This window comes from Stegodyphus dumicola, chromosome 11, assembly GCF_044657685.1.
Source record: "Stegodyphus dumicola isolate Sdum_Otavi_A_Nest chromosome 11, ASM4465768v1".
Taxonomy (NCBI): domain Eukaryota; kingdom Metazoa; phylum Arthropoda; class Arachnida; order Araneae; family Eresidae; genus Stegodyphus; species Stegodyphus dumicola.
The window spans coordinates 100,740,849-100,754,154 of record NC_140778.1 but is presented as its reverse complement, the minus strand read 5'-3'; the positions used below and the strand labels follow the sequence as shown (position 1 = coordinate 100,754,154).

The following is a 13,306-nucleotide window of genomic DNA, read 5'->3' as shown; positions in this document are numbered from 1 at the left end:
ACAAAACACTGATATCACTTCTTACATTCTAAAATATGTTTTAGCTCTAGAAACAATCAAAATATGGTGACTAAATAAATTGATTAATCGAGTACTCTAGCATTTTATTTAAGCAAGATTATATTGCATTTTAAATTTCATTTATTGTAAACATTAAATACTTTTTTTATATATGGTAATCATTATTTTAATTGTTAATTTTTGGTTACAGCAGCTGAAGCTCCACTGATGTCCAAAGTGAAGAAAAGCATGGGACTTTATAAGCAGAAATAACACTGTTATTCATCATTCCTCTCTTTTGACAGGGGCGGAATCTTACAGAAGCCAAAGCCAATCCTGGCTGTATCATATGTGTACAAAGTATAAAAACGCACATGTTTTATTTATATAATTTAGTTGATTTTTACTCATTTTATTTTTGAATTTTAAAAAGTTAAGATAAAGATTTTATCTTTATGATGCTTATTGTGTTTATTAACTACTGCAACAATCATTTGTATGCCATTAAGGAGAAGATATTGAAAATTTAAATATGAATATCATCATGCAAAATTAATGCAACAGAATTGGACAAATCAATTTGTTGCAGTTGAGATACTTAAAAAAATTATTGCAAAAAGTCGCTCAATATCAGGAGTCCTTAGTTTTTTAATTCATTCTTAATATCAGCCAAAATTGCAAAAGGTCGTTTATTTCTGTCTGCTTTTTATGACTGCTCTTTTGAATGTAAATTAACATTTTGAATGAAATGGAATTCAAATCACATGATTCATAAAGGAGCCACTGCAGATTAGGCATCCTGAAATGAAAGTTTGGAGATGCCTCATTTGTTGGTTATCCAAGTGTTCGAAATGGGTTTCGTTGATGAGAAAACTACCTGTTTGCATTTAAAAAATGTTTCTTTAGATGTTAATGTTAGAAATTTTTCAACAGTATGAGCAAGAGACGTAAGTAGAATCCAAATCTGAAGCAGGCCACATAATTTACGTGTACTTTTAACTGCCCCAGCTACAGGACTACTAAGAACAGTGCAACTTTTAACAAATTTTCAAAATCTGTTATATTTTGACACAATTTTATTCATGAAATTAATTTTTTATGAATGGCAGCTTTTTTTTTAATGCCTTTACAAAACCTGAAAGTATCATAAACTGACAGTTTGGTGATTCATTGACAAAATGTTTATTTGATTTGCATATTCTTGGTAGACATTTAAGTTATCATTTGAATTCATTTCTATTTCTGATATTCACGATTAACAGTGCAACACCTCAATTTCTGGCCACAAAGACCTACCCCGGCCTAAAAATATATATATTATCTTCCACTGAATGAAGAATTTTTATAGTATTACATCAAAAACAGCTTTTCCCTTTTTTGAATATGAATTTTTAATGATAAATTTGGTTGATTTATCACAGTTTTGACAATCTTAATGTCGGTTTGTCTGCAAAATGTTTAATTTGGAGGTTTTAGAATTTTTAACATAACAACATTGATAAATACTATTAAAATAATCATAATATATTAAAATTACGTATAAGATATATCCTTTAAATAGTTTTTTTTTTTCCTTATCATATCTAAAAGTGTCATTACTTTCCTTTGTGGCCACTTAGGAATGTTTTGATTCTGAAAAATAAAATAGGTTAGAAAAGTATATGCAGTAATTATGTAAAAATAATTTAATTTATCTTCTTTTATTTTTATTTATTTATTATGATGAGAATTTTAGGAATAAAATAAAAAATTTTCAGACAGAACATTTACTGAAATTTACTAGAAAATGTTCCTTTATTTATTTTTAACCAAGCATTTGCTTGAAATTTATGAACACTGAAGAAACAAATTCCAAGAAATTTCATGTGTTGCAGGAGGTTTGTTCGTTATTTCACACAGAATAAGGAAAACATATTTTTCCTTTTCATTTCCCCTTTTAATTTCTTAACATTAAGGAAAAGCTACTTTTCCAGACATCATAATCATATAATAGTATGTCATTTGGCATTTTCTTATATAACAGGCAGTGGGTGTAATATAAATATTATTAATAAGTAAGTAATAGTAATATAAATTTTATTAATTTGCAAAAGTCGTACTTTCTATGACATTAATTTGTAATTGAAAGGTTTTTGATTCAATAAATATGTTATTACAAATTCTAATGACATTACTATTCAGTGATGAAACTTGTTTAATTAATTCCCCCTTTTTTTTTGCTTAACGTTTCACAATATTCAGAAATTCATTTTTAGTACTGCAATGTTTCAAGAAATTATCGAACAATTAGCTACCTTCTGCTCTTTGGTTTTCCATGCATTCAGTGTTCTCTCTCTCTTAGTCAATTCTTACTTTGAAAGTCAGTCAGATTTCTCTTAGGCAGCATTCTGCAGCAAAGTATCACAAAAATCTTGTTGCCATTTATTTTTTTATTCTCATTAATAAAACCACAATTGTCAGCTTTCCTGATTTCCTACCATTCATCCACCAACTCGATTTACAAAATATTTCTCCCAACTTTCTCTTATTCTTAAAATTTCTCGTGATTTTAATGTAGCTTGGCTTTTAATACTTCATTTGCACAAGAAGAAATAATTTGAGATGTCCGATTTTTGTTGTTTGACTTCTGAATTAGTATTTGTCTTGCGTGTTATTGTGTCTTAATTATGTCTGAAAACAGTTGGTTGTTTTTTAGATGGGGCCCACAAGTGGCCAAGCGGTAAAGTCGCTGAATATTGGTAGTTCGTTCCAAGGTTCGAATCCCATGAACAGTATGGCTGCATGGACGTTTTTGTGGTTTTCCCCCATGTATAATGTGTATACGAAAGTTTCCTTAGAAAGTCCTCCATTAAGGCGTTCCTTCCCTTTGGCAGACAGCTCTCGAGGCTTTGCTGTAATCGCATAAACCAAACCTTTTCTCTAGATTACATGAAAAAACAAGAGTCATTTCATCAGTGAGAAAGTATGGTGTGCTTCTGATTTGTGAGTGAGAGTACATTCATCCAAAAACGTTGTGTTCCAGTTCTCCCATGAGCATTGAGCGCCCCTGCGTGTCATCTGGCATATATGAGCTAAGAAAAAAAAGAAAATCAAGCACACAAAAAAATCAAGGATGTTATTTCATTTATTGTGTCACTGTGTGCTTTCGAAAAATAGTTTAAGAAATTATGATCTTTTGTTTTACTTATTTCATCAAAAAAAGTAAAATTCTCATGTACTTTCCAACAATCGTATACAGATGACTTTCTTTCTATTTTCAAGGAAATGTAATACATTTGTGATGTGTACCATTTGTCATTGTGATTTTTTAATTTTGCATGGTGGAAGGGTTAAATGTTATATGTTCTCAAACATATGCGTAGACAAAAACATTAAGACAACAAGTGTTCATTGAAAAAGAAAAAAAAAAAAAAAAAATTTCTGTTATAACAGAGGACAAAAAAGTTATTAATACAGAACGCCTGTTTTCTGCCTTTTTACTGGAGCACAACCTGCGACTGAATGCATTGCCTGTAACCTGCAACTTTATTTAAAAAAATTTTTCCAGATGGAGAAATCACTAAGAAATACTCAAGTACAAGGACTAAACTGGCTGCAATATTTGAAGAAATAGGTATGAAAAATAAATCTTCAGTTACTGATTGCATTAAAACAGTTCCATTTCGCCTCTTTATGGATGGAAGCAATAACACAGATTCAAAACTATATCCAATTGCTTATGACCGTAGTCAGTAGTTAATAATTATTTGATAGACCAACAGAGTCAAAAAAGTCAACTACATGGAAAAGAAGCCAAAGGTAGCAATTATAAATGTGATTAATGTTACATGCTTTTTCATTAACAATTTATAGTATATATAACTTGTAAGCTCTAATGAATCAAATAAGCAAACATGTGAAACTTCCTATTGTATGAATTTCACGGGAATGTGAATGAGAGAATTAAAAAGAGAATAAATCCAACTTTAAAGTTATACACACATTTTGAGATGTGGTGTGAGAAAAAAGATTAAAGAAAGGTGGATCAATTATTTTAAAACATGACCCAAACTTTACACAACATTGACCTGTAAAGTTAAATAAATTAACTCATGAAATTAATCTAAAATATCACTGTGTAAAATATTTCCATGCATAATCTTAACAACCTCGCTCCATTACATACACATTTTGTGTTGAGGCATTAGTATGACAATATTAGTTTTTAAAACTAATTTATTCCAGTGAAAGGTTTAAACATTCTGCCTGAGGGTGCTGTCAGACTTCAATCAGTATGCTGATGTAACTGCTAATATTGGAAACAATAATTTAAAATAGGCAATTCATGCTATTTTAAAACTAACATAAAGACAGTTTGCAGAGTGCAAATCATAAAATCAGATCTTATAACATCTTATTGATTGTATTATTGAAATCTTAAAGTTCTTAATTTTAAATATATAAAAATAACAACTTACCTGTTTTCCAAAATAAAAGTCTTAAAATGCCATTTTAAACTGCTGTGCAAATCATTTCCATCCTGCAGTTTCAAAGCTTTTTATAAACTATACAACTTTTATAAGAATAATTAAATTAAACAAGACTATATCGTCATATATGTTAGTCATCATCACTGATGCTACTATCTCAGCAAATGCAATATAAGTAACTGGTGATCTCATCCAATTTCTCAAAGGAGTTATTGTATTAGTGGGATATTCATGTGTGCAATACAGAAAATAAAAAGTATTACACACTTTTAAAGTCCAGTTCTTGTCATAAAATTTTTTAAATCTTATTTTCTTGAAACTTACGATCTTTTTTATCAATAAAATGGTTTCTCGAAAGCTTATTCATTCAAATCCTAATTTGTACGCAGCTTCTATATGAAAAGATAAACATGCCAATGTAAAATTTTATATTGGGCAAAAAAGCGACCTTTATAAAGAATAAACAGTTCATAAAGATCTTTTCATCTTTTTTAAGCATAATTAAACATTTTGATATTTTACAGTGTTTTCAACTATTGAGTTGGTATTTTTGTGTGTGAGAATTTCATGTAAACTTTGTTAATAATCATAAGAGAGCAGCCAAAAAATTTACGAAATATTTTGAACCTTTTTTACAGCTCCAAGCAGTAACAGTTTTTACAGGTGAAGATATGTTAATAAATTTGTATCTCAAATAGTGTAAACATAAACATTGATAAACTGAATGCATCTTCACAATTTTTACTTTTCACATTTTCTAATTAAAAGATACTGCAAGCAACGTAATTTAAGTAAAAAAAGGAACTTTTCTAAAATCAGAAGACTGGAAATAGCTTCATGCCGTCATCCTTTAACAGTAAAAGCTTAGCTAACCGGCATACTCGGAAATTGCCGAATATCTAAAAATTCCGAATAGTCGAGCATAACTGGTAAAAGTGGAAGAGAGAGTAGATTGTAGCCGTTCTTTAGGTTTTTCTTTTATGCATTGGGAAAAAAAAAATTGACTAATTATTTGATTGCTTTAACTTTATTTATGCCATTCTGAATATTATTCCTTAGAAAACTAATCTGTGTTAAAACACACTTACCCATTTTTGAAGTTTATCTATACTTCAGCAGTTACTGCAAATATATTATTACGAGGGTTGGAACATTAATAGTGGCAACTATTTATTTACAAGGAATACAAAAGTGATTCATGTCACCATGTTTTACAGTTTTTCAATATAGTCGCCAGCATTGTGTACAATCCGTTTCCAATGATGTGGAAGTCGCAGAATACCTGTAGCAGCACCTGTTTTGTTAATAGTTTGAACGGACCGGTCTACTGCCGCAAGAATCTCCGGAACAGTTTGGAAGCGAGTGCCACAAAGTGGTTCCTTTATCTTAGGAATTAAGTCATAGTCACAAGGGCTTAGATCTGGGGAGTATGGTGGATGGTAAAGCACTTCCCAGTCCCATCGCTTGAACAAATCAGTCACAGCTTGCGCTGCATGCGGCCGAGCATTGTCATGCAAAATGAGAGGAGCGTTCTGCAGAAAGTGTCGCCGTTTTTTTCTCAAAGCTGGTCGGAGATTGTGCTCCAAAAATGAGCAGGAATACTGCGCAGTGACGGTCTTTAGTGGGGGAATGGTATGCGTTAGTATGACACCATCACAGTCGTACATGAGAATACCATAACTTTCACATTGCTGGGGTTCTGACGAAATTTCGAACGTCGTGGTGACTTGTGAGGGCATTTCAGTTCTGGCTGGTACGATCGGGCCCAAGTCTCATCCAGCGTAATGATACGGTGTAAAAAAGCATCTCCTTCGCTCATAGCGCTCCAGGTGGGTTCGGGCAGCATCGTATCGTAGCCATTTCTGCATTTCCGTCAATTGATGTGGAACCCATCGTGAAGCAATTTTTTTCATGGACAGGCGTTCCTTCAGAATGTGCAGCACAGTCGTATGCACTAATCCTTTTTGTCCGTCCAGCTGACGAATCGTTTAGCGGCGATCACTGTCCATTAGTGCAGCAACAGCTTGCACGTCTGCATCGCTGACACTCTGATGACCTGGCCGCAGCATGTCTGCCACGTTTTGGCGTCCTTCATTGAATGCTTTCACCCATCTTGCTACGGTTCTGTAAGGCAATGCAGATTTCCCGCAAGCCTCTTGAAGCCCTTGATGACAGTGTCATGCAGTACAACCTCTGGCACATTCAATTTTTATCCAACATTGTTGTTCTTGTTTTGAAAACATCCTGACAACACTTACTTTAGACAGCGAGCTAATACAAGGATTCGTTCTTCGCGTCACTCCACATGCGCGTGATATAGGCAGGAGAGTCTTTTTTTCAAGAGGTAAGGTTGGTATGTAGACGTGTGGTATACACAATATTCTTTGGTTTTGTTGTGTTGCGTTTTTTCAGCTGTGTTGCCACTATTAAAGTTCCAACCCTCGTATAAATATTCATACATCATAATATAAGCATACCACATACCTATCATAATAAACGTCAATATGAACTTACCATGCGGAACGAGAATGTAAATTATTAAAATCTTCATAGAAATTCAAACATGTGTAGTATTGGGTGGGAGCAAAAGAATACGGAATGTACCACAATTCTTTGACCAATAGAACGACGTGCATCTGTCTGTACTCGCACCAAAGGTTATGTTAATGTAGAGAAAGGGGTGAAAAGCTATTTCTGGGAGCATGATTCACAATCTGACATTCCATATAAGGAAGAAAAGTTTATTTAGTTTTGAGTTATAATTACTAAATTAAAAAAAATTTTTTTGCTGCATTATACTATATTAAATAATTGATAATCACATAAAATATTTTCATCCTAATTTATTTAATTGAAATTTCTTAAATGTATTGATGATTTGCTATTTTATTAAAACTACTAGTGATATTTTCATTCTAAGCAAGCAATGTTTCAATTATAATTAATTATATCATCTTACAAATGTCATATTGTGTACATACTAATATAAAATTATTCAGAAACTTTTAACAGTATATAATTAAATAAATATTTTTGCTCATTTCATGTTTCGAATATTGTCATATCTAATGATCAGTTAATTATATCCTTCGACATTTATATTTTTAATAATGATTAATCTAATAAAACTGTAATGCCATTTCAACAAGTATCACAACTGCAATACAGTTTTAGGGTAAAAAATTTAAACTGCAAATAAATTTCATTAAAGTTTTCTTCTGCTGAAGTTTTGTATTTTGCTAAGAATTACTATAAAGTCTTGACTAGTACAAAGAATGCTGATGATTCAAAAATGACCCAGTCAATTTTTTATCAGTTCACAAAAACTGTAAAAAATAAACTTTTTCAGGAACTTCAAATAAACAACATAGTGTTTGAAATAGGGTTTTATTAAAATGGTGAAATTTACATATTTTTGTAATATATGTAACTGTATTAACATTTTTTCAGATCATATGGTAAAGGGAAAAAAATAAGATGTCATTAGATTCAAATTGAGTTTGTTTATCCATATATAGCAGCAGTGACAAAGTTCATCCGTGCTAGTATTCCAGTGAGGTCCCTCTTACTACTTCATTTTCATTATCTTTTTAAATAATTGTATCCATAATGTCTTAATGAGATAAAACCCCTATATCTTTGCTATTATTTTTGAACCACATGTTTCTTTCACTTATAATTTTAAATACCATACATAAATTTTATCAAGGCCAGTCCTGTTACTATAGTCAATTCCTGATTTACCACGGTTGAAGGCCACAGTTAATCGAACAAACGGTTAGGGGGGGGACATGAACAGAAAACAGGAATAGCAGCCATATTACAATTAACAAAAAAAAAAAAAAAAAAAAAAAAAAAAAAAAAAAAAAAAAAAAGACTTTTCATTTACATATATTTTTAAGCCATTTATTTTGTAGAATGATTTAGCTAATTAAATCAGCATTCAAAATAAGAACATATGTCAAAACAGAAATAACAATGTTTTTGCATTATTTCTTTGAAAACTTTTCCTTTATTTTGATGTTTTGTGATAGCAATTCATCTATCATTCCAAAATCAACCAATTTCTTAGATTAGAAGTATACTGTACTTAATAGAACAGTCCTTTATGTCATCTGAGATCAGTTTTATCTACAAATGAATTAATATTACATTTTAATTTCACCTTAGCAATGAGATGCATGTATCAAAGGTGATTGCAAGCCCATTTAAAAAATCCTGAAATATATTGTGTAGTAAAAATCTGACATGATTCCAAATCATTCTGAATAGTATTGTGAAACACATATTTCCAAACTATTTCACTAGCAAAACAAAATGTAGAATTATAAAAAATATGTTTATATTTCAAAATTAATTTGTTTTGTTACATCAGCAGGTGGTTTCCCATCTGTTTGGATTCTCAATGTTTTTTAAGAAAGCTTGCCTCTTTTGGGGTGGTTAATTTCTGAGAAATATGACCTTTTTTTTTTGCTGAAAATTCAAAATGATCACAAGACATTTTATGTAGACAATGGATTTTCACTTAACTTTTAAAATATTACATTTTGCAATATGTATATCAAGAGGTGCTGGAGATGAGGAACAGTTATAAAAACAGAATAGTTAATGGAATGTAAAGAATTTATGTAAGCTGTCCTGCTATGCAATACAAATTGTCCCTAAAACTTTCACCAGTAGTCATCAGAGGTATTTTCAAACCCAAAAGCTTTATATATAGTTTTGCATAATTAGAATAAGTAATATTTCAGTCTGTGCAGCATCTAAGCTAGTATTGTTCAAAGAAATTCTTCATTCTGATATAATATCAGAGCTGTAGCTAGGATTTTCAGCACCTGGGGTCAATTGAAAATTTTGCACTCCCTCCTGTTTACCAAGAACGGAAAACATTTAATTTTAAATATTCACAACAGCTTGGCAGCCCCTGGATGCTGTACCCAGGGACAGACGTCCCCCTTTGCATAATATCACCCATATAGTTAACCATTCGACTGCTACGCGAGTTTCAGTGTGTCTTTGTTGCTCTGTGGGTGTGAACATACATAGTCTGACCTTACGCGAACTTTGTAACACGAATGCATTCTAACATAACTAACTGCGACACGGTTTTCGAGACAAATAAACGCAGTGCTTTTGTGCCGTGTAGCAGTCAAACGGTTAAATGAACATCCAGTCACAGATCCACAGAAGCAAGTTATGACTTTATTTAATCAATATTGGGTATTTCTGTATTCGTTTAATCTGAATACTTTGGCCCAAAAATTTTAAAATATTTTTTTTGTCTTCCTCTCTTTCAGACATAAAAGTGCCCTGCTCAAGCAAGAAGTTTGACTAACAAAATTTGAAAAATGTTTTGAATTTATTGATTACAGTCTACATTTATAAATCAGGAAATTCTAGATTTTAAAAGCAAAAAATTCATAATTCCAGATATCAAGACCACAGTGACCCTGATGTAACAAAAAGCATTTTCAAAGTGTCCTAATTTTTCATCTTTTTAAAACAGTAATATAAGATGTTTTTAAGGAATGCTGCATGGATGACAGAAAGTTCAGGTATTATCATCTGGTATGGCTGGGATTACTTTTGCAATTTCTTGGCTGCACAGTATGCGCTGAGGATCACAAGCCTTACAAAAATATGTTAAAGCCACAAACAGAATTTAATATAACCACAAACAGAACATATATAATAATGACCAAATCCAACCTATATTGCTATAACATCTAATAGATTGGATTTGGTCTAATAATAATTATTTACTTTGTAGAGACAAAGTTTGGTGGCATCTAATAATAATTATTTACTTTGTAGAGACATTAGGTATTTTTTAGAGAGGAAAAATTAGCAATGCCTTTGCCCGGGAATCGAACCACGGACCTCTGGAATACCGGCCCAACGTGCTACCATTACATTACGAAGGCACGCTGGTAAGCGGGAGAAATACCTTATAACTTTTTAAATTTAAGAGATAGTTATTGAAAGTAGTACTGGCCATATTTTTAATGGTCACATCCCTGATTTATGATACTAATGTATCTTCTAGTCTACAGAAGTGGTACTGATTAGTGAGAGTATACTCATGAAACTCATTTAATTCTGTGCAGAATTTTAGCATCACTGACACAGTTATATATATCCTCTAAATACTTCGTAGTACTTATATATACTATTTAGTTTATTATATAAATTCTGCCCTCTCTCTCATATTTTTTACTTGTAATGATTAACCCACCCTTGGCATGGCTCTAATCAACACTCTGGCATACTTCAAAATGTTGCTTATTTGCCTTCTAATGAACTAGACTTATTTAGGGGGGGGTGAATATAACATGTCAAATATCTCCCTCTAAAAAAATAATGAATGAAAGAAATTTTTTGAAATTACTTAAGGAAACTGAGGGAAAAGGGTATTTCATGCATCCTCATGCAAATAATGGCTTATATGATCACCTGAAAACAAAACATCTTATTTCTGCATAGTATGGGATGAAAATTATAATTTATTCTTTAGGAAAGAAACCACATGCTGAAGCCCTTTGTATAGTTTTAGTTTTCCATGCTATTTTTGAATTTTCACTGTGAAATGCAACTAGAACAAAAGAATATATTTTATAAATATGTGAATATTTTCTCATTAATTCAGAAACCTTCAATTAAATAGAATTTTTAAAATATATTTAAATTCAGTGGTTATACAATTCTAAACTTATGTTACTCTTAATGTTAGTAAAAATTAAATTTCGTACGATTCCTTGATGTTTGTATCTGAAGTGATATTAACAGCAGAAAATTTAATAAGCTTTGAAAAATGGATACTAAAATAATGTATACCCATATTCATTTATTCAATATCTGCACTTTATCATAGCATCCAAGAATTTTGAAAATAAACAGTTCGCAACTTTCAAAACTTCTACTACGGAAAAAAAAAAAAAAAGACTACAACATGATGAAAACACAGCACCTGGTAGTATCTTTCCTGGCCCAAAAATATGCATGCATGATTTTGATAAGTGTTTCATTGCTGCAATGGAAAAGCATGATCCATATTTTTTTGTAATTTCTTGAGGAAGAGCATACTATATACATACTTTTATTACACTGCTTTTTGGTGAGGATCAGAATAAAAATCAGATGCTTACTTCATAAATACAGAGAAAGTGCACTACATTGTACTGTATTGTACAGAACACTTAATAATTACTTTGTCTTATTAGGCTTAATTTATCACTTAAACTATATGTGTACATATTACATAAAACATTTTGCTATTATTCATGGTTTTATGATCTGTGGTTACTGTCTTGAAATATGTTACTTCATAGGCACTAGTGTAATTTACTGGTACTTTAAAGCAATTTTATTGGCATAATCATTGAAGGCAATTTACATGCTTCTGATTTCGTAACATGGTTAGATATCAATGCCAGCTCTAAGCATAGCCAACATGGAGTTAGCTATGAATTTATGAATGTGTTTAATTTATAGCAGGCAATAACTACTAAGAGCCTGTAAGAATTATGTTAATTTTATTAACAGTTAAATTTTAAGTTCCTTTCCTGTCAAATTCTTAACTTCAACTTACTACTTCCGGCCAGAAAGTAGTTTTAGAATCATGTCTGAATACATAATGAGGAAGAGCGGTATTTAACCGCGAAGTTCTTTGCTCTTAGCGAGAGAGAATCGGAGTTTCTGATTTACGCGCGTCTGCATTTAGGCCACTCTCTCTCTCTCAAAGCTGTTATTACGCTCGGCCGTATTCAGGCCCTTGATAAGCTTTATAGTCAAATAGAGTTAAGGGGCCAACTAATCCAGAAACTTGATAGCTTCGGCTATATTTCTTTAGTTAATCCTAGTTTTAGTTTAATTTTTAGTCTCTTAAGTTCAAGCCCAAGTGTTGGCTTTTATTGTACACTCCAAGATGGAGTTTTGTTAAATCTTATTTGAATAATAAAGGGTTACCCTTCCATCTTGTTGTTTCTTGTCACACGAACTTATGCGATTATACGCTAACTAGTTCTTAAGATTCGTCACTTTCTACAGTAACTGAGAATTACACTAGTGAGAATCTTACAAGGCTACGATATCAAAAATGCTGGAACCAGGACTAATTAGTATATATACAGTACCTATACAAAATCATTAAATGTTAATACATTATACATTTTATCACATGAGTTGTATAAAGATTTACATATTTATTTCTGTTTTAAATACAAACCTGTATCAATAACAAATTTCTTAGTTCCAATTTCCTATGTGTTTATTATATTATATTATAACATTTACATAGTTTATTATCATTTTAAACCTCCAAACATACAAAACTGAATACAATGGAACTTGTCAGTATCTACAAATGAAAATGTTTCTTGTATTTTTTTCAAATTAGAATTATTAGCCATATCTCTTAACATGAGTGACTTTTTTTCAGTCAGTTTTAATGACCTTTTTAAAGACAATTAATTTTTCTTATCAGATCCTATATAATTAAACCTTAGATAAAGCAAACACAATTTTGATTTCCTAGAGCTTTGTTTAACAAATATTTTTATTCCATAAATAATATTGCACTGATGTTTTATAATGAATGTATCCTTTAAATTACTTTATTTAGTCTTCTTATATATTTTGATAATATGGCTCACTTGATTTTTTTGCCATGGGTAAAAATGTTTACTTGAAATGAAAATAAAGAATTACTTGACACCTGATTTGAAAGTTTTCTTCAAAGACGGTATAGAAAGAGGAGTTCTTGGATTACATTCCCAGGGGCTCTTAAAATTAGGATAGAATTGAACTATCATACTGACACAGTTAAGTGCTCAAAGTCA

The 13,306-nt window shown here is 31.2% G+C and overlaps 1 protein-coding gene across 4 annotated transcripts in view; it reads left to right on the top strand.

The window, feature by feature from the left end:
• LOC118202421 (uncharacterized) overlaps positions 1 to 13,306 on the top strand; it is a 62,051-nt gene that overhangs the window by 47,078 nt on the left and 1,667 nt on the right. For 2 of the 4 annotated variants that reach the window (XR_015044079.1, XR_015044078.1), the window contains exon 11: positions 212 to 360. Coding sequence is in view for 1 of the 4 variants with exons in the window: in XM_085827024.1 (XP_085683150.1) it covers positions 212 to 273 (62 nt within the window). In the remaining 3 variants the exon portion in view is untranslated. Of the gene's footprint in view, positions 1 to 211; positions 460 to 13,306 lie in introns of those variants that run through there. The other 2 variants (XR_015044080.1, XM_085827024.1) reach the window with 2 other exon arrangements.